Below are 21,972 nucleotides of genomic sequence, written 5' to 3'. Positions count from 1 at the left end.
CGGTTCCCGAGGCTGAGCTCCCCAACATGAGACCTGGTTTCTTCAACTCTCAGTCTCTTTACCCCCACTGTCCCCTCCCTCAGAGGCCCTGCAGAGGTGAAGGTCGATGGCCTGCACCACGTTAGTTGTCCTTATATCCTGGGACACGTTGTTGTTTTTTTTTAATTAATTAAATTTATTTATTTTTGGCTGTGTTGGGTCTTCGTTTCTGTGCGAGGGCTTTCTCCAGTTGCGGCGAGCGGGGGCCACTCTTTGTCGCGGTGCGTGGACCTCTCACTATCGCGGCCTCTCTTGTTGCGGAGCACAAGCTCCAGACGCGCAGGCTCAGTAATTGTGACTCACGGGCCCAGTTGCTCCGCGGCATGTGGGATCTTCCCAGACCAGGGCTCGAACCCGTGTCCCCTGAACTGGCAGGCAGATTCTCAACCACTGCGCCACCAGGGAAGCCCCTGGGACACGTTTTTAAAAGTCCCCCATATCTCAGTATTAGATTGTGTCTTAGAAACAGTCAGATCGAAGCGACTTTCAGGCTATGACCTCCGCTGTCATCTCCGTCGCTCGCTCGTGGGGAGGTGAGGAATTCTGGGCGGCAGAGTCTCCGCAAACACCCCGCGGGGGGTAAGCCTCTACCTCCAGCTGTGGTCCACGGAATTTTCAGTTTTGTTTTCTAAACCGAGGTGTTTACTTGAATCTACAGGCATTCCTTTGCCTTTGCGGGGAGCGAGCTGGTGACCCTCTGAGGTCACACGGCTTGGGGCTCCCTCTGGTTCTTGTAGGCGATGACAGCAGTGTGTATCCACAGGACACATGCCGACCCTGAGTCCTCACTGCCGATCCTGGAGGGAGAGGGAGAAGGGACTTCCCGGCTGGGACACGGGAAACCCCAGGACGTGAGCTCTCCGCAGCGCCACGCTCCTGCTGGGGACTCGGAGCAGGTGGGTCCACACCCGGCCCTCCTGCGGTTCGCAGTGTCAGCCGTTTCCCTTAAGACCCAGGAGGTCCCTGGGAATCCCGGGGCTGCCGGTGCTCGGCGGGGCCTCCTCCTGCATTTCTGTGTGACGCCCGGTCCCCATCCCTTTTGCACCTTGCTGCTGCGTGTTTCCTTCTCCTACAAACTGTATTTACAGGAGAATGCTAATTTGTCAGAATGTTAACCTACTTTTTAAAAAGTAAAGACACCTTGGAGTCAGTGAGCCAGAGTGAAAGGAGTGAGAATGCCTTTCATTTGCACGAACGGCTTCAACCCCGAGACTAACCGTGGGGCATCTGTGGCAGCACGTCTCAGGTGCGGGCTGGGGTGATGGGAGAGGGGCCAGGGCTGAAAGAAAACACTGGCTTTTAAAACGTGCTTTTCTTAGAAAATGGAGTAACTATAATCAGTGTGAAAGACTCAGTCTAAACGCGCTTTGCACTATCTTTATACGCGTGACCCCAAGTGGTGTTATACTAAGAAGTCACTGCTCCTCCCTGGGGCCTGCCTGAAATTCAGGGTTGGGTGGGATTTGGAGCTAAAATGATCCTCTCCTTGGAGGCAGAGTGGAATCAGCCTTGGCACCTGCCTCCCAAGCGTGGAACCCAAACTACGGCACCCGGAGTGAGGTGGTGCCACTGGCACGCCCGGACCAGGCCTCTGCGGCCACGCCGGGAGCCGCGTACCCGCCGGCCACCCGATCAGCCTGCCGGGACCAGGGCCAGGCCGAGGCTTCCTGTCGGTCTGAAGCTGCTGGCGGCTTCTCTCCTGCAGGACCCGGCCTGTGGATCCCGAATCCTTCTCTGCAAGTAGGAGCCTGCACGTGTGACGCGTGCACGGCTCTCGGAGCCCGAGCCACACGCCGCTCTCGTGTGCTTTGACTTCCGAGGACGGGGACCAATGGGAGCGGCAGGACGCCCGCGCGCCGTCGGCGTCTGATCGGGACACGCCGACCCAGCGTGGACGAATAAACCCCACCGCCTCGCGGTTGTCTGGCGCTATTTGCAAGCGCTGCCTGATTGCTTCCTCCCGGGGGGCTCGCCATGAGAGCGTATTTACATGTTATACACATTTATAAACCTGTCCCTCCAACCAAAGGAATGGAAGATTATCTTCACCGCCCTCACATCCCAGGCTCACTTTTCCTCCAGTTTAATGTTGCCTCTTATCCTGTGATTCCTTTTCCCCCGCGTTTCCTAGCCGCTCAGCCAGCTTCTCTGCTGACTCTCAGGAGGGACAGTGCCAGCCCAGGGCCAGCCCATGCGTCACTGCGGAGGCCTGAGCCTGCGACCTGAGCCTGCGTCCCGCCCCTCCTGGGAGCGCATCTCGAGGTTTCCTGGAAAGACTGATTCTGAGGACGGAACAGGATAAGCGATTTGTCTCCTCGTCTGGGAATCTGCCGCCGGACTCAGAGCCGAGGCCTCCATTCCCAGCCGCTGCCCCTCCCATTGCTGGGCCCTGTTTCTGCCCCTCCGTCTCTCTCCCTCGCTTGGGTACCTTAGCCTGATTATCCTCTGAGGGGCCCCCTCCGGGCTCACGGGCAGTCCTGGGGGAGCTGTTAGTCACATCAACCCATAGAGCAGTCGTCACCGGGGCCCCTGATTCACATGTGGAGTCGCGAGCCCCAGGGAGGCTGGGCAGGCAAAGTGACAGCTCTGAGGTGGGGCGGGGTTTGGCCGCAGTAGCCCCCACCCATGCTGGGTCCTGCCCTCACCCAGGACGCAGGGACCCTCCTCCTTCCTCCTGAGGTGTCCGCGCCCTGCACCTGCTGTGTTCCAAGACCACGTGGTAGGTAGGGATTGACAGGTGAGATCCTGCCGCCCAGCTCTGCGCCAGCGAGGAGCGAAACCGCCAGGGGACTGAAGGTTTGCTCTGGATGCGTCACAGAACTGCGGTGTTACGTGGAGAGACAGGTTTACTGTTCATCACCTAAAAATACTGCTTCTCGTAGGTCCTGGGTCATCCTGTTCTGTGTTCCCAAGTTCTTATCATTGTTCATAGAAAACCCGTTAAAGACTTGATTGGACCAGCCTGGGAGACGCTCTAACCAGCCTCCCGTTGCGCCCTGGGAGATGAAGCCGGTTTCTGTGGCAGAGCTAAGGTTTCCATCAGAGGGGACGTAGCGAAATAACACACATTGTAAGTCACTGCACCAGCTGCGGGAAATGAAGTGTAGCAGCTCCGAGTCTCTGAACGATTTCTGCTGCGGAGACAGAGGGATGGCACTGGCTGATTGGCCGGCGGCTCTGTTCTGCTCCCTCGGAGCCTCGAGCTGACATCACCACCGGGCGGCTCTGCTCCGTGCAGCTCTCAGCCTCTGGACTCTGGGACCTTGTTTTGTTCTTATGTGTCTGTTGGGTCCCGTGTGCTGCCTCCGGCCCCTGAGCTGCGTTAACGACCAACTGGCTGGAAGGAACAGTCGCGTCTCCTACGAGTCCCGGGTCAGTTGTCTCACCGGCTCCGGGTCCTGACGGGCCTCAGCGCCCAGCTCGCCCGGTGTTTGCACCTGCCGCCTTCCATCTGTGCCGAATCCTTGCTCCCCCTGAGGTCAGGTTGTTACAGTATTAGTTATTCTGCTGCTGTAATAATTCCGGCCCGTCTGCTGTCAGGATTGGCACTCATTTGCCCAGGTTTTGTTCCCTCTGAAAGTCTAACCCAGGAGACTGTGCCCTTGGCCTTGGGGTCTAGGACTCGACCAGCGCCCGGCCCAGGCCTGTCTGTGTCTGCTGTGCCTCCCATTCTTACTATTTCTGTGGGGAATTCACGCGAGACGACCTGCAAACTGGCGGTGGACGTAGCCCGCCCTCGGGACACTCAGCATCTGGTGATGTTTACCCTGGACGTCACCCCAAGGATCACTTGGTGCAGCTTTGGTTTCACAGAGGAAGTAGCTGAGTCCCAGGCGATAGAGGTGAATCGCTCAGCATCACGCAGCAGATTACAGTCAAGGAGAGACGGGCACACGGCTCACAGGCAGCTCTTGGTGATGGAGCCCCTGGCGGCTGCCGTGGGATGCAGGGCCCGCCGTCTCTGCCCCAAACCCAGGAGCTGTGCGTTGTGTTCAGGGCATCTTCTTCCTCCGCGTTAAACCGTCTGCTATTCACGACTCATCCGGTCAAACTGACGAGAACTGAGCCTTGTCCGGGCCTCAGAGCGTCAGTCTCGCCTCGAGGCCGCCCCGAGCCGACAGCAGCCCAGGACTGTCACCGAGGCCTTTCCTTTACGGAGGTGGAGGGAGCCGGCTCCGCGGGCGGACAGCGCCGCCTTCTGGGAAACGGGGGGATCGCCGATTTGCGGCTGCTTTCTCCGCCCGGACCTTCTCGTGTTCTGCTGAGAGGACTCGGTCTCTGGTTCCAGGGCACCGACTTGTGCCTCGTACACGGGCAGCCTCTGCTTTAGCTGCTTCCTCTCCTGAGGGTTCAGCGTCACCACCGTATGTGTCACTCGGCCGGGACCCTGAGGCGCCCGGTCTCCTGCGGCCCACGGGGCTCTGGGACCAGCTCGCAGGGGCTCAAGTGTCCTCCTAGCAGCAGCTGCTCCGCGCCTCCCAGCGGCCCAAGACCCCAGACGTGCTCAGCAGACCCCCCCTCAGCACTCACTAACCCGAATTCACAGAGACCCTGCCCCGGGGGGTGAGGGGGGGGAGATGGCCCCGGGCAGCACGTCCTTAGAGCGGATCCTCCGTTTCCCAGCATGTTCCTTCCATCCCAGGCAGAACTCGGGCGTCGACTTGGGGCGGAAGCAGCAGGGGCGCAGGTGCCCTGCGTGGGCCAGGCAGGGCTCACCTGGCAGGAGAGGACCCGCCAGCTGGGGTGAAGAGCTCAGGTCCCCATCCGGAAGGCTAAACCCCCGGGGCCACAGCCAGCACCCGCGCCGGGAATGGGAAGAGGGGCCTGGGGCCCTGAGCGCTCAGACAGGACGCAGAGGCGCATCCCGGAGCCAAGAGCCCAGCGTGACCTCCACCACCAGCCTCTCTCCTGCACGTGCAAAAAAGAGAACGTGCCGGCTGCGTCACGTGTAAGATCAGGGGAGGCTAATTCCCAGGTCGGGTCCTGCCCAGGTTTGACCCCCAGGCCCTCCCCAGTGGACATCGTTATTACATAAGCAGAGCTAAAATGTTAAATCTAGAGCAAAACAGTAAACAATTAATAAAACATTTAAACTATCAGGCAAACAGAAAGGTCTTTGGTGTGATTTAGCTTTAGCAAAATTTTTGATAGATTTTTAGATCTTCTTTTTTTTTTTTTGACTCCTCTTAGGGCCTAACTGCTAAATGTTGTTTGAACAGAGTATTCTTTAAAATAGTTTTTAATTTGTTTTTAATCTGTAAAAAGAACATTCTGTATCTGTCAGTGCGGTGACAAAAATAGTCCAAACTAAAAATAAAGCTCTATCCTCAAAATTGTATAATTTTTTCACAACAAAGTACATTTGACAGTTTTCATCTCTGTTGAATTGTCACGACTTTTGGGGAAGGAAAAGTACACTATGTCAAGCAGTCTTTCATTTCAAAGGAATGAAAATTACTTTGTACCCTCTATATTTCCACAAACTACTTTTTATCTATTTCAATTAATTTGCTTAGATTAATGCAAAAAGTCAGGAAAAATAATTTACCCTTGAATGAGTCTTGTCTGCCTGGGTGATTCCTATGCAATTAGAAGATGAGAAATGATGCACTTTCCCCAAATTATTGCAAAATATCACAGTCTCCCCCTCTTAACCTATCAGTAGGCAGGAGAAAATACAAAATACTCCACACCTTGGTGAAGTCTTAACATGGTGACTTTTAAATGGACATGCACCCAGTCACCCCACTATCTGCATGTGACGACACACGTCCATGAGCCGCGGGCTCTAAGCAGACCTCCTGCCGGCCTGTGCCCACCCGCCTGGGTCCCCAGATCCCAGGGCTTCTGTACGAGACCAGACCCAGGCTCCACAAAGAAGGAAGCCTTAGAGCAGCCTCTCTTAGCAAGGCCACCACCACCTCGGGGTGTCTGGAGAGTCTGCAGGGTCTGGAGGGCCACGGTGATCGGGGGGACGCTGGTGGCTTTGAGGGACAGAGCCCGGGGGTCCGACGTCCTGGCTGCTCTGGCAGCCCCAGCCGTGGAAGGACTGGCCCAGCTCCCACAGGGCTTCTGACCATCCCACCAGACCCTGATACAGGAAAAGCAGTTCACACCCGTTTCTGGTGTTCTAATGGTCTTAATGTACACTGAAACACAAACATATTTTTGGCACAATTTTAATTGCAATGAACTTTAAGGGATGATGTCATCATGCAAACCATGGTGATGTTTCTTCAGAACTTTGCCAAAAGTTCTCCATCGTTTCAGAAAAAGCGTTAGACTCTCCAAAACTCTTCTCAAGGTCACTCATTCAAAATACTTGTATTCGAGGTGGTTGCATTTGTACTTGTATGAATATATGCTTATCATTTTAAGATGTGGGATAGAAATAAAAAGCATTGACAACATCCAGCTGAGTATTGTTTTACTTATTTTCAGCCTTAATAAATCCCTTCTTTTTTTCTCTTTATATGACATTTAGGACACTATCCTGATTTTTCATTATATGTGCAGGTAAGTTCTATTAGTTGTAAAGCCCATCCCAGGATAGTAAGGAAGCACCAGAAAACACCCTTTGCAACAAAGGAGGAGTGAAGACTTTGGGCTCAAAAGTTTTGTCCTAAAATTCTCACTAACAGTATTTCCACCCTCAGAATGAGCCGTGACGGCGGGCCGGGAGTGGGTGGTGGGGTGCGTCTGGGGGGGGGGTCACAAAAGCAAGGCTGGAGCTGAGGATGGATCGGCTTCCTGGGTGTCATTTCTTCTTCTCCAAAAGCTTTTGGCCTTGAACACGAAGGAAAACATTTACCGAGAAAGGCCTTGGGAAGGGAGCTTTCCAAGGAAGCAGGACATGATAAGAGTGTGTCCCGATTCCCCAGCTGGAAGTTCTGTTTTAAATCCAAGCAACCAGAATATTCCAGGTGGATACCCTGTGAGAAATCAGGACGTACGGTAACAACACTGACATCTCCCATTAGCTAACGGGCCTCAGTTTTAAGTTCTCACCGTGGGAGCCAAGGTGGCTTTGGAGCACTTCCTGAATAGCAGCCTGAGAGCCGGGCGGGGGTTGGGAGGAGAGGCCTGTCTGACGTGCGCTGGGGAGGAGGCCCGCGGGCCGCCTCGTCATCACTTCCCACCCCCCACGCGGCTCTGCAGTCCTTGCGCTGGTGACCCGCCAGGCACACGGAGAGCCGCAGCGCGGCAGCAAGGGCCCTGTTTGCCCCCCCGAGGGCCAGGGAGGAGGGAGACTCGCACAGCAGAGAGGAAGGAAGAGCTCCCCAGGGACGCCCGCGTAGGGGTGACAGTGCAGGGGCCGCAGGCTGGGCCTGACCCGCTGCACAGACCCCCCGCTGCCTCCCGAGTGTCCCCTGCCCCTCGCCAGCCTCCCGCTGCCTCTCCCTCTCCTTGTGCCAGCCCTGGCTCCGCCCTCCTGTGCCCTCTCCCTGCACACGGCTACTCCTGCCCACTGCCTTAAACACCAACAGCCTCCAGTTTAAATTTCCTGCCAAACGTCCCCCCATTCGTCTAATTGTCCCCCGAATCCTCCCCCTGACTGTCTCCCGCGAGGACCAGGCGGGATGTTTCATTCCCCCTGAAAGCAGCCCCTCGTCCTCCTGGTACCAAGCGCAAGTTCGTACGGCTCACCGCACGACGGGCCAATAAATCAACATCTGAGGTGATGGGGAAGGAAGAGTGACTTTATTCGGAAGCCAGCAGACCAAGAAGGCGGTGGGCTAATGTCCTAAAGAAGCATGTGAACTTGGGGTCGAGCTCAGGCTTTCTTACGCCAAGGGAAAGGGGAAGCAGGAGGTTCGGCACGGAAGGGTGAAGGTGGGTGGCAGACTTTGGAGCCCCCGGCCTTCAAGGAAGCACAGCCTTTCCTTGCTCTTCTGCTTGCCCTGTGCGCTGGATCACAAGGTCCTGCAAACCCTCAAGGTGTCAGCAGTTATTCTTCCTTTACCGCTCTTACCCCTGCATATTAGCAAGGTGTCTAGGCTGAAAGTGAATGTATCTACAGCGAGTTTCAGCCCTGACTAGCCTGGGACGTGGGATGGAACTTTCTCTGGGGACCTTTACGAGCTTTCTGGGCACAAGCAATGTTTCTCTGATGTTTAGCTCCTGACGTGTGGAGCTTGAGTGACCGAATACAGGAGCCGAAGAATGAGGGGGGCGGTTCCAACGTGGTGTTAGTTCCCTTCTTCTCTGTTCCCCTCCCCCCTCTCTCTCTCTCTCCCGCCCGGGTCCCCAGGGACCCCGCGGGCGTGCCCACCACGAGGGCACGCTGCCCCCGACTCCCCCCGCGGGCACGGCCCCGCTGGGAACATGGCGCCCCAACCTCGGGAACGGCACGCACCTCACTGTAGAAGGAATGTTCTCGTAGAGGTTCCCATGGGAGTCGTTGAGAGTTTATTTCACTGTGAACATTTTCAGAGTTGTTTTTAATCGGTAATAAACTTCAGGAGCCATTTTACCTGAAGGTCTGAAGAGAAAATGAAATGCTGAAATACCCTAAGTGTCCCCTTCTGCACGAAGCCCTCCTGGCCCCCTGCCCCCCCTACCCCCGTTCCTGGGGACCCATCTGAAGGGCCGATATGCTCACCTTGGCTGGACACTAAGCTCATGAGACTAAGAAGAAAAAAATACAGTAGATACACAACAGAACTGAGACTGGGTAACAAGTTGCGTCAAAACATCCAAGGATGGAGGTGGGGGGTGTCTCCCCTGGGGATGGGACACCCACGGGACCCGGGGTAGCCTGCCCACAGCTCACAGAGCCACCGCGTCTGCACGAAAGTGAAGTATCTGAGATTCGCTCTCAAGCCCACATCCCGTCAGCACCGGAGTCCGTACGTCTTCGCGACGAGGAGGCCGGCGTGCGCCGCGGGGCCTGCATCCTTCGCGGTGCCTGGGCAGCAGGCCTGCGGCGGCGTTTCCAGGCTGGGGCCGCCGGGCACCAGCTCAGCACAGCTGCCGTGAGCGCCCAGCGGCTCCGCGGCCGCCCGGCCTGCGAGGAGGGAGGCAGCAGTCACGGCCTCTCACCTCGGCCGCCGGCTCCGGATAAATCGCCTCGACACTCAGGTCCGAGCATCACGCGCGGTGTCCGTCCCCGGAGCTGGCAAGTGGCCGCCAGCGGGCGGCGAGGCCGGGGCCTCGCGCAAGGGCAGCGCTGGCAGCTCAGCCTCTTTCTGTGCGTCCTGTCCTTGTGTCCGTCTGCATCTGTCCTTGGGCCGTCCACACGCCTCCCAGCTCCCTGGACCCGTTCCCCTGCGGTGCTGTCTCCAGGAGCCCAAGCTGTGTGTCCGTGTGAACGAGGCTGTGCCCCAGCTCGGCTCCGGGAAGCTCCCGTCTGCACTGCTTCGGGAAGAACTGATGTCCCGTTAGGCCAAGGGCAGAAATGCGTCCACAGACGTGCTGGGCACGGGGCCCTGCGAAACCCCACCGGACTGAGCACGTTCAAGCCCAGGATCCGGGTGACTTTTCTGATGACCCCCTCTGTCCGGGCCCCTCTGTCTGGTGTGGCCTCCTTCCCTTCCTCCCTGGAGGCCCCCTGTCCGTCCTTCAAGAATCAGATCACACGTCACCTCTTCTTCTCTGGACCCCATACAGAGCTCAGATTGGCCGTGGGAATGAAGCAGAGGAACCTGGGTCTGAAAGGCCCTGCGGGTTCACTCAGCGTCAGCTGCTCCGCCTTCAGAGAAGCCCACTGGAGGGTTAGTACGGAGCGTGGCTTCTGGCTGGAGGCTCCTCCTGTCCTCATCACGCCTCCCACCCCCCGCAGCCCCGTTCTCTCCCGACGGCCCAGGCCCGCTTGTCTCCGGAAGCCGCAGCCCACGCCCCGTCCCCAAGCGACGCGACGTGCACTTGATTCCACGGCTGTGGCGCAAATCACCCCAAAACTTCAGGATGCAAAATACCCACTATGTGTCCAGGCCACGTGTGGGTGAACTGTGTCACGGGGCGGGAAGGGGGCCTGCCTCTGCTCTGCCTGGGCTTGCCAACGCTGTGCCCTTGTGGTTGGCGTCTGTCCGGCAGGGGTGGGCTGGAGGGGCACCAACTTCTCTCAAACGTAGGGAATTTGTGTGCTGCTTGAAAGCAGGCTGAGATCAGCAAACGCCACAAATCAGGACCCGGGAGAGCCCAGCACGGGCGGGGAGCGCCCCTCTGTGGCGGCACACGCCCCTCTGTGGCGGCACCCCTGGCTGCGTAGCTGTGGCCGGCAGCTAGCTTTCCCGAGTGTGGTTGGCCCCTCTCCAGGATTTGACCGCCAACCCAGGCACGGGGCTGCTGTGTGGGTAGAATGGTGCGGGGGTGGATTTCACGCCGTGTGACAGAGGCCGGCAGGTCTGGCCGTGCCCACCGGCGGCGTCCCCGTCACCCCAGAAGCACCACACTCTGGTCTGTCTGGTGGGAAACCAGAAACCTTCCCCAAACACCGGCCCCGCTGTTCAAATAAAAACCTAAGCTGGGAAACCTATTTTCTTAGAGGGCGGAGGACGCACCTCGGGATTTTTCCGCAGACCTAAGGAAGTGGGTTCCTTCCAGCTTCTGGAACTCATCCTGGGGCCAGGAAGGGACGCTTCGAGCCCAGCTTGCCTGGTGGAACGCAGGCCGCTCCATGGGCGCCACTGGGCAGGGAGGTGAGGCCAGCGTGGGGGACGCAGCCCCTCCGAGGGACCCGCCATCCAGAGGCCTCTCCCCTGGCCTGGCCCGGCGATGGGCGGGTCAGGGCCCAGCCCCATGTGGTCAGAGGCGGCGAGACAGGATGTTCTAAATTCCAGCGGAGAGAAGGCAAGCGGGTCCTCTGGACGTGGGCAGGCGGCTCTGTGGGGCACAGCCCTCACGTGCCACTGTGTCCCCTGGTCACTTCCCCACCCGGACCTCAGTGGACCACCCCTCCTGCCAGGCAACTTCCAGGCGTCACCCCGTGTCCCCCCGCCCTCCAGCCAGAAGGGGCGTCCCTCCCCCACCCAGCAGGGGCCAGGCCCACGTCCACAGTCCCGCCTCCTCTGCCCGGCAGCCGGTGGCGTCCCCGGAACTGGACGGCGGCCTCCAGCTTGTCTCTTTGCTGAGGTACAAACTTAAATCAATGTGCATTTGGGTCGCTAATCATTAGGGGAAAATGTCACTATTTATAAAAAACAATTTCCTTCAAAACCATTAATTGCTAGTACCGACCACAGAAATTCAGAGAAAGTGCAGGAGGCTAAGGCAGCGATGATTTGCAGCCAGAAAAAGAAGGTTTTGGAAAAATATGAAGGTGGAATGTTGAGTTTGACAGAGAGAAGGAAAAGCAATTTGTGAAAATGTTTCATCATGAGGTCCAGCCGGAATTTGTTTTTGAAGATGTATAAATGACTTTACTCTCATGTTACAGAACCATCTGGGGGCTGAGAGGGTGACTTAAATTTGTGGTTGTGTGTTACTGAATTTTACGGGAAAATTACACGGTCTGGGGAATCTGAGTCTCAGAAGATCTCCTCCAGTGATGGGGATTCTGGCGTCCTCGGGTCACCCTCCAGGCCCCATGCTCGTGGCCTGCTTGTCCCTGATGGGGGGCCGGGCCCCTGGGGAGATCCCAGGTTGCATCACGCTCTGAGTCCTGCCCGAGGTCTGCTTGATGAGGCCCCTCCAGCAGCCCAGGGACCTCAGGAGCTGCTTCTGTCCAGCTGTCACTGCACAGGCCTCGGTACAGACAGACGGACCCGATTCACCAGCGTCCGCGGGAACCAGGAAACGTGAAGCCCCCAGGCTGGCCAGGTGTGCTGAGTGACCCCAGCATGAAAAGCTTTGGGGGTGTCACACAAGGATTAAAGGAGACAACTTAAGTGATACCAACAAACTTTATCCAACACGGCACGAAGCGGAGAGTTTCCTTTGGGAGAACTGACAGTGGGGTGCAGGGGGGCAGGAAGCTTTTGTAGGACAAAGAGTAAAGAGCAAGGAAGAGAAACAGCAACTCTCTGAGTGTCTAGGGCCACAGCCGGCCTCATCTGGGGTGAGAGGGCCCAGGGCTGGCCTGGCGCTTGGGGTCTGGCTGACCAGGGACCCTGGGCTTCTGGGCAGGGGGGCCTTTACAGGGACACGGACGTCACCAAAGGGTCCCACGGGGAACGGCTCCATCGGGGGCCTAGGAGGTTATTTCAAGACAGAGAACTTGCCATTTCATCCCAAAAGGTTCACAAACCTCCAGAAGGTTCTGAGAAGGAAAGCAGGGAAATCTGAGGCTTTAAGCAGCTTTCTGTGTGCTGCGAGGAGGTCTGAACTGCGGGCAGAGAGCAGGTGGGTGGCTGGGTATCTGGGCCCGGACGGCAGGGGACATGGAGGGATGGCTGATCACTCACTTACCTGCTTGTTATCGAAGGGCAAGTTCAAAGCAGGTTTCCCTGAGCACCGATCTGATCGCTGAGCCTTGAGACCTTGTGTGGGGTGCAGAAACTGCCCCCTCCAACTGCCTGGGTCATTCCTAGGTTCAGTGTGGGACTGCAGTAATGGTGATGATAATAATAAATTTGAAAAGATATATGCACCCCAATGTTCACTGCAGCACTATTCACAATTGCCAGGACATAGAAACAACCTAAGTGTCCACCTATGGATGAATGGATAAAGAAGATGTGGTACATATATACAATGGAATACTACTTAGCCATAAAAAAGAATGAAATAATGCCTTTTGTAGCAATATGGATGGACCTAGAGATTATCATACTAAGTGAAGTCAGACAGAGAAAGACAAATATCATATGATATCACTTATATGTGGAATCTAAAAAATAGTACAACTGAACTTATTTATAAAATAGAAACAGACTTACAGACATAGAAAACAAATTTATGGGACTTCCCTGGTGGCACAGTGGTTAAGAATCTGCTGCCATAGCAAGGGACATGGTTTTGAGCCCTGGTCCTGGAAGATCCCACGTGCCGTGGAGCAACTAAGCCCGTGCGCCACAACTACTGAAGCCCGTGCACCTAGAGCCCGTGCTCCGCAACAAGAGAAGCCACCTCAATGAGAAGCCTGCACACTGCAACAAAGATTAGCCCCCGCTCGCCGCAACTAGAGAAAGCCCGTGTGCAGCAACGAAGACCCAATGCAACCAAAAATAAATTAATTAATTAAAGAAAAAAAAAGAAATTTATGGTTACCAAAGGGGATAGCGAGGGAGGGGGTGGGAGGAGATAAATTAGGAGTTTGGGATTAACAGATATAAACTACTAAATATAAAATAGATAAACAGCAAGGACCTACTGTATAGGACAGGGAACTATATTCAGTATCTTGTAATAATCTATAGTGGAAAGGAATCAAAAAAAGAATATATATATATATCTCCATATATATATATATGAATAACCAAATCACTTTGCTGTACACCTGAAAGTAACACAATATTGTAAATCGACTATACTCCAATAAAAAATTAATCAATTAATTAGTAGTAACGACAACAACACTGGGGTATCCTAAGGCCACTCGAACTGCAGGTGGATCCAGGACACTGGGGGGCTTGTGATTGTTTCTCATTTCTTCGTTCTACAAAAGCTTCAGATGCTGAATACAAACTCATTCAAATCTCTCTAGAGTCGACTCTGTGCTGGAAAAATCCTTCTTGAGAAAATAGAGCTGTCTAAACCTGCCACGTGAAATATTTTTTGCTGGCAGCATTTAAATCCACTTTCCTCCAACCCCCAGACTGGAAGAACGATTTTCGTTTGGAAACGCTTGGGCTGCCGCAGCTGCGGAGAGCGATCTTCCTCGGGGTGCGCCGTCTCACCACGCGAGTGCTTCCATATGTGCGCTGAGCGTCGACCGTTTCGTCTTCTCCAGCCAAAATGTTTGCATTTCCTGCTCCGACAGAAAGTATGAGGAGCTGGGAGGTCCACCCCAGGGAGCTTGGGACGTCATCACACCCGCGGCTCTCCGGGGACGCCTGCTGGACAGGCCGGGAGGAAAGTGGACAGATGCTGGGTCACGTCCAGGGAGCTCAGCTCCCGCGTTGAGCAAAGGCCTCCTGGACCCGCTTCCTCGGGGGGTGTTCCCCCTCAGACGTTAGGGAGCTCGTGGTCCCCCCAAAGGTGAAACGTTCTTCTGCGGAAGCCCCCCCCCCGACAGCTCCCACCAGGCAGTGAGTCAGGGGGCTGTGATCAGACCTGCCAGGGCCCCGCCACCGAGGCTCCAACAGACGAAGCACGAGGTTGGAGAACCGCACGCATGCGCGCGGCTCCGGAGCGTCCGAGGAGACAGGACCAGCCCGGGAGGAGAAGCGGGGCCAGAGGCACCGCCACCTCCCGCCCACGTGACACCCCGCCCCCTTCTCGGGCTCCTCTTTGACCACAGACTCCAGGCCTGCAAATATCCTACTCGCTGAGAGGCATTCGTGACCCCAAGTCCATGCTCACAATATCTCGAGGGCACCGATGGGCATCAGCGAGCAGCGCCCGTTCCTGGCAGGGGTGCGAGCCCCGCCTCTGCTCCAGCTCGTCCGTGCACGAGGGTCTCTCTCACAGCCCCGCGGGCGCTGCGTTGTCTTTTTGTGCTTTGGGAGGCGATTTCTCTATTGAAAGTGGCCCCAGGCAGACTGCGGCAGAGCTGCCTGGGTCCTGGGGGCCGGGAGGCTGTGGGAATCCCTCAGGGAGAAAACACACGTGTCAGCTGAGCATCCTTCAGGTACCAGCGCCGCTGGCGCAGAGGTCACGGTTAAGGAACCAACCGTCTGTACTAAATATGGTGTCACGACACAGAAACGCACAGAAAACAGGTTGGGTGCTCATCTGCTGATGAAAGGCGACCCCAGACTGGGCCCAAGTCAACTGGAGCAGGAGTCCCAGCTACTGTTTCCTTACCTCGAGGAGCCGTGGTGGCCTGAACTTAGACGCACGTCAGCCCTGACGGCGGCCTGGGGACGTCCAGCCGGCACCCACTGAGACGATGAGCAGACCCCAGCAGCTCCGAGGGTCTGTGCCTTCGTCTTCACAGACTGCTGCCCTGAAGGTGGTCCCACTGGGAGTGTCCAGAATGTGCATCTCGTGCTGTTCTGACGGTCGTTCGCAATTGCATCTGCAGGGCCAAAGAGAACAAGGAAACTATGACTCAGGCAATTCTGGCTCAAGGAATCGCACCCCTGGGAGAAAAGTCAGCCTTGCACCCACTGTGGTGCACGCCCAGCCCCGCTGACCTCCCGACTGGACCGGACCACTTTGCAAGTTGTTCCCTGAGTGCGCCAGCTTTATGGAGGGCAGGAAGCACCTCGTGAGCCACTCGATGTCCTTGTTTTGGAGGCTCCCAGGGTGACCCAAACACCCTCTGCCTTGGCGAGAAGCAGAGATAAAACAAAACAACAAAAAGCATCTGCGGAGGCCCCTGCCAGCGCCACCAATCAGTCCCACCCCCGGAGACCCTGAGGCTCTGCCCCTCCCCATCACCGTCTACCCTCTGAGACCAGGAAGGTGACACTGAATATTTAAAGACAGAGTCGGCTCACAAGGTCAGTGTTGTGCTCAGCCGGACAAGATTCAAGGAGACAAGGGGTCAAGCGCTGGATAAAGATTCACCCAGCAGGTTGGTTCATGCCTACTCTCTTACCTCCACTCCCCAGTCCTGAGCTGGGTCCTCGGACAGGGATTAAAGAAGGAAGGCTAGGGCATGCTTGCACAAAAGTCTGATGAATGAGTATAGGAGACATTTTCCTATCCTGACTGTGAAATTAACCAGGCTCGCAAACTGAGCCTTGTTGTTACAAAAATCCTTATTGTTAACACAAGGAAAACCATGCATATGGTCCAGATTTACCAGTTCAGCACTAGAAATAATGAATTGTTATTTGTGAACTTTTGACACTTAGAACCATGAAATTGCTCAACCAGAAAATTTGGTGCAATTACACATTGCAAAAATAATATCTTTAAAATGGTATAAAGAGGACAGAAAAACAATCCCAGGTTTACTGTAATTATTAGATTCAAAAATTCTCAAACAACAAACTGTTTCTGAGCACCAACTCTATTTATGCAAAAGAGAACGGGGACTGACCACCTACAAACCAACAACCAGGTGAGACCTGCCAGGCCACGGACAAGCAGGGCACCCAATGCCATGGAGAGCTGGAAGGAAACACACTGTCCTTATTTACAAAAAAGAAGATTATATATGTAGAAAAATCTAAAAGTATATTTTTAAAAAGCTATTAGGATTAATAACTGAATTTATCAAGATTGTTGGATACAAGGTCAAAATCCAAAATTCACTTGCTTTTCTATGTACAAACAACATGTAACTAGAAAGTGAATTTTTTTAAAAAATAGCATTTACAACAGCATAAAACAGCAATAACAAGAAGTTCACCTAAGAAAAATGTGCAAAACCTTTGGAAAAGATTATAAAACACTGCCAAAGCCTATTAAAGAAGCCATAAAAAATGTAGGACTATTTCATGCTTACACATGGGAGGGTTAAGTGTTTAAAAAGTCAGCTGAACTCAAATTGAATTCTTGATTCAATGCGATACCAGTCAAAACCCCTGCAGACACTTTTTCTTTGGTAGAAATTGACAAGCTGATACTAAAATACACATGGAAAGGGACAGGACCAAATCAGCACAGACAGTCCTGAAGAAGAGGGACATGGTTGAATCACGTCCACTGCCAGACATCGAGAAGGTCCTTTCCACCTGTAGCAACTAAAACAGTGCAGTGTAGGTGTAGGATGAAGCAATGAAACACAGCACAAATCCAGAAACAGACCTGTACGCGGGCAGTCACCGCATTAGACAAAGTCCTGCCCAGTCTGGTGGGGAAGGAGGGCCTTCTCCATGTGAGCCAGGTCCCTGAGTATATATGCGAAGGGGCAGGAGCCCTAATTCCTGTGATGTATTGTGTCTGCATTTGTAATAGGGGAGAGCAAATCTGACTCTGTATTAGATCTCTTTCTTTTACTTTAACCTTTGTGTTCTGTTGCTTCTGCTTCCATTTACTAATGTTGCCCATAGCCTGAAATATACAGGAGAGCCCATTCTCAAGGCTCTGACCTTTAAGGTGTAACACTTTCCATTCATAGGGAGATAAAAGGCTGCAGAACAGAGAATAACACTTGTCTTGCTGGAGGCTCACAGGAACACCGTGACCTGACCTACGTGGACGTGGACATGGACGGATGCAAGAACACAGGATTCAACACAAGAAGCCTGCAACAACCAGCCACAGCCCTCCCTCGCCTGGCCTTTTAAAATGCTTTGTTGAAACCCTTTCAGGGGTTCGGTGCTCGGGGACCCTATCCCCCCATTTCCCTTGCTCGGCCCTGCAACAAACCTTTCTGCTGCTCCGAACTCCGGCATTTCGGTTTGTTTGGCCTCACTGTGGGTCGGGCACATGAACCTGTGTTTGGTAACAAAATCATTTCCAAATCACTTCCTAGAACTAAATATGAAAGGGAAAATTACCAAATTATTGTTTCTAGAAGATTATATAAGAGAACATCTTAATTTTCCTTAAGATTTCTTAATGAGAACCCAAAAAAAACCCATAAAAGAAAAGATTGCTGAGTAGGACTTGATTAAAATGAAGAATAAAAGTAAGTATTAAGTATATTAATATACAGCAAGTACATGTATTAAATATATTAAGAATATATTGAGAGAAGGAAAGGCAGGAGGTAAGGGAAGAGCAGCTTTCTGTGCGGTCCTGGGGTCGCTGGGTGCTTCCTTGGTTCCTCTGTGACCCCGGGAAGGACCTGCAGCCTCAGCGGGGGGTCCTGGCGGAGCTGACAGGGTGACTGTCCACACCAGCCACATGCACACCTGTGTTAGCCTGAAGTGGCGTCAGATCCCACGTCTCCACCACGGCTGCATCTCCAGGAGCGAGGCACACGTGAACGCCTGCTTTCCCGCACCCAATTCCCTTCTTCCCTCCCTCCCTTCTCTTTTTTAAAAAAGCTTCCCACCAATTCCCCTGTGACTGGACTCCCAGCTGGGATTAGGATTTCTGCCCAGTTTCAGAGTAAACAGCCCTCAGCTACGTCCTTCTCCAAATCCTCTAACTCAACAAGATCTCAGCACAAACCCGCTTCATTAGAGCAGGAGCCCCAGTCACTCACTCCTGCGCCCCGTGAGAGAAGCAGTAATGCAGGGACCCTCGGCTGCTCCGCCCCACAGCATCCGGTCTATAGTTGCAGCTTGATTTTTACAATTTTTCCCCCGTGCACAAAACGCCGGCGATCGGGGAGCCATTCTAACAAATATAGTCCTTGTTTCTTCTGGCCTCTCTCCTAAGAGACCAAGACTGGAGGGTGGAAAGTTCACACCCGGGAGGACATTCCTGATAGAACCCCAAGAAAACGCAGGAAACATGATTTTACCATGTATTTCTTTGTGATAAAGTGGTCCTCCCAGGTCTGGCAGCTGGAATACAGCTGTGAACATTTGCGCCATCTTTAGGGAGAACTCAGCTCCTCTCCACTTTACCAGAAACCAGAGCTCAATCCCCATTCAGTCCCACCGTACGGGGTGTAGGGAGCAAAACCTGCCACCCCAAATGTCTTTGGCCTGTGGATTATTCTGATCTGAAAACAGTCAAGGCACAAAAGACCCAGGAAGACACTTTGAAGTTCCCCCTTCACTGCCTGAAGAATTTAGATAGAGGGCCTGTTACAGGGGCAGAGTATCACCAGACATGCCTGCAGGGGTGGTGGGGAAACCCTTAGAGACCAGAGTCTACCCTGTGTCCTGCCGTCTGCCTGGCCCGGCGAATGTTTGCTTGTCCGTCTCCCTGTGAATTACCTTCCTCCCCTTTCGAGTCCCAAACCCCCAACACCCTCTTTGTCTTTGGTTGAAGATGGTGTTTTAAGGGAGGGTTTGGGCCATTTTGGTGAGCGACTCAGTTTTCCTGGGCGTCTCCCATGCATACGTGTTATTAAAACTTTGATTTTCTCCTGTTAATCTGTCTCATGTCAATTTAATTCTTAGACCAGCCGGAAGAACCTAGGAAGGCAGAGGGACACTTCTTCCTCCCTGGCAGGTGCTAAGGCGGGAAGTGCCCTGGAGCAGAGCGCCGTGCCCCCTCTCCCTGGGGCCCCGTGGCCACCCTGTTATCTGGGTCGGGCACATGTTGGCTGGAATGGAAGTGGACAGAGCCTGGCTGGCCACCATGCAAGTGTCATCACCCCGGGTTCTCTTCCGCCGGAGCCTCTGCCGTCTGGCCCCGTGTGTCCTCTGTGCAGCGGGCCGGGAGAGACGCAAGGGGCCAGCTGCCCTAACCTTCCCGCACCACCTCCTGGTACGCGGTGTCCACACACACAGCCTGCCGCGCGCGCCGGAGACCAGGTCTGGCTACTCAGCAGCCTGTTTTGGGTCCTGCACCCCCGAGTCACCAGTATCATGCAAACAGAGGCCAAATGACCTTTTGGGGGATGCTTGTCCCACGTCGTACCCCCAAATTCTTCTGTACTGCAGTTCATGGGAAAGCTCTGCCCCCTGGGCCTGGGGTCAAGGACATCCCCGGGCGCTTGGTGGACCACAGTAATGGTGACTGTATGACTGCGCCTGGCCAGCCTTTCAGACAAGAGAGGCTGTCACCTCTGGGTACGGCAGGGGACGTCCCACGAGTTCCGAGCGAATGTGGGGCTGAGCCTCCCGCGAGGCTTTCCTCCTTGTGCCTGCGGCGCCTCACGTGGGTTCAGAGCATTTCTTAGGCTGTGAGCACCTCCCCCCGCCAGCTTCGGAGACTGGGGACCAGTCCGTCCCTTCTGGTCCCAGGCCGGGTGGGCACAGGGACAAGTGTGAGTCCCGAGGCCCCAGAGGGGAGGGGCCCAGCCAACCCCACTTCCAACACTAGAGATCATTTCTGCCTCTGCCTGAACTGGGACAGATGCTCCGCTCAGGGGCACAGCTTGTTGGCTTCCCCGGCCAGGCCTGCAGGAGGAAGAGGGGGTCCGGGAGACGCCCCCTCCTCCCAGCGCCCCTGACCACACCCGCTTCCCTCGCCCCATTATCCTTTCCTCGTTATTCTGCCTCATGTAGCTGGGCTGGGCGCCCTGTCCCCCCCGGAAACCTCCCCAGCAGAGAGGAGAACAACCGGCTTTGGTGAAAGAGGAGCTTGGCCGGGAGGGGCCGGCTCCCACTCGTCAGGACAGGCAGCCCCGGCTCCGCCTGGACCCTGAGGTGCTCCGGCTTCGTGTCAGAGTCGGGGAGGCACATCCCCAGGGCCCCTGCCTCCTGGGGGTGGGGAGCAGCTGCCCGCGGGCAGGTCAACTAACCGGGAGCTGGTGCCTCTGTGCCCACAGCGAAGCCACTGTCCCCGCACACACGGATTTTCTCACGGGGACCCATTTTACACGGCAGGACGGCTGGACTCCCACGTCCCCAAACAGCCCTCGGTGTCTTCCCAAGACCACAGTGGTTCCCGGCCCTGCGCTCTGGGCCACCGTTCTTCTCCGAGGCCCCAGAGAAGGTCCTGGAGAGCGGACGTCATCCACCTGTGTCCTCAGTGCCTGGACTCCACTGAAACACCAGGTCCCGCTCAGGTGGCCCAGGACACCTCGGGGGTCCATGGTCACGGGTGGGAGCCGAGGCCAGAGAAGCCCATCCCCCCCCGGGCCCTGCCCAGAGTCTCCTACACCATGGGATGCACGGGTTTCGGTGCTGCCTTTGGTCTGGTGAGGGGTCCCGTTCCCAGGCACAGAAGACGGCCTGCTTCCCCAACACGTCCAAGTGCAGCCACGCGGGTGGATATGGGCTGACCAGGCAGGAGGGGCTGTGACCATGGATGTGCTCGGACCGGATGGCGACCCGGGGCCCAGGGGAGAGCAGAGGCTCGGAGCCCTGGGGAGGCCGCCCAGCTCCTGCCCCTCCCCAGGCGGGGCCCCTGCAGGAGGTGGCCGTACTTCTAGGGCCCGGCCGGTCAACGTGAGAGCAGAACCGATGGAAGAGACGTCGCCTCTGTCCCGCGGGCACAGCCAAAGGGGTCTCTGCCTCAGGTGACCCCCTTCCTATACCCGTGGCACAGAGCAGCTTGGGGGTGCCGGCCACGCAGCTCACGGCCCCGGGGAGGAAGGGCTCGGGGCTTCACAACCACCGAAAGTTTTGCAGGGAGATTCACCCCAATTCCTGTGCCGAGCCGACTGCACCGTGTGCCGAGGATTCTGAGGCCAGCTCCGGGGATGGTGAGAAGCCTACCTTTCACTCTTACAAAGGCTTATTGAGAATTTGCCGTGTCCCAGGTGCCGTGTAAGCGCTAGAGATTCCAGGTGAACAATTTCAACTCTCTCTTATTAGAGGATAAATATCAGACAAAAACTATTTGTGGCAACTTTTCCTTTTTTCTTACTGATAGAGCCTCTAATTTCATAGGTAGAAATCTGCCCATCTGAAAACTGACACTTCTCAGCCCATGCTGCAGACGGGAGCGGCCGTGAGCCACAGTGCTGGCCAGAGAGATGGAAGTTGAGTCCTTGGGGGGTTTCCATGGAATGTCTTCAAGAGGGACAAATCCAACCGGCAGGCTCCCATTTGCTCTTGGCCCTTATTTCTTCCTGCTGCTCTGAACAAGTAAACAATGGCAGGAGCCCCAGCAGCCACTCTGAGAGCCTGAGGACAAGGGCCCTACAACAAGGATGGCAGAGCAGAAAGGTAGGCCCTACACTGCCCACCGCCAGATGTCCTGATTTATGAGAGAAAAACAAATTCCTGTCTCTTTGAAGTGACTCTTATTTAGGTTTTCTGCTGTCATAATCCACTCTCACTGGGAACTCAGCAGGTGGACTCAATCCCCAAGGCAACACAAGAAAACAAATGATTCTGGGAGATGTTCAGGTTGACCTGAGTGCTGTGAAGAACGCTGACGAGGAGACGAGGCCCAGTGGCTCTGGATCCAGAGGTCGGGGGAGGTTGAGCTGCGACGCTCAGGACGCACAGGACCCGCCGCACAGGCTGGCTTTCCAGG

General features: G+C 55.3%; 2 protein-coding genes across 2 annotated transcripts in view; both read left to right on the top strand.

Moving 5' to 3' along the window:
- TPO (thyroid peroxidase) overlaps positions 1–7,361 on the top strand; it is a 48,263-nt gene extending 40,902 nt beyond the window's left edge. Inside the window, exon 15 of the mRNA XM_082356508.1 lies at positions 803–7,361. Within this exon, the coding sequence (XP_082212634.1) occupies positions 803–1,154 (352 nt within the window). The 3' untranslated portion in view covers positions 1,155–7,361. The remainder of the gene's footprint in view (positions 1–802) is intronic.
- A 1,003-nt stretch (positions 7,362–8,364) lies between these two features.
- Positions 8,365–19,204, top strand: LOC309612146 (uncharacterized protein). The gene is made up of 2 exons (XM_082357493.1): positions 8,365–11,112; positions 17,096–19,204. Exon 1 carries the CDS (start codon positions 8,742–8,744, stop codon positions 9,984–9,986), a length of 1,245 nt encoding a protein of 414 aa, XP_082213619.1. The 5' UTR covers positions 8,365–8,741; the 3' UTR covers positions 9,987–11,112; positions 17,096–19,204.
- The last annotated feature ends 2,768 nt before the right edge of the window (positions 19,205–21,972 follow it).

The sequence above is a fragment of the Balaenoptera borealis genome (genome assembly GCF_965194805.1).
Source record: "Balaenoptera borealis genome assembly, chromosome: 15".
Taxonomy (NCBI): Eukaryota; Metazoa; Chordata; class Mammalia; order Artiodactyla; family Balaenopteridae; genus Balaenoptera; species Balaenoptera borealis.
The sequence above is the reverse complement of the archived record's forward strand: the minus strand, read 5'-3'. Positions and strand labels throughout refer to the sequence as shown.

Coding starts and splice junctions, on each gene's coding strand:
- LOC309612146 (XM_082357493.1), top strand. CDS start 8,742: ATGGAGGTGGGGGGTGTCTCCCCTGGGGATGGGACACCCACGGGACCC.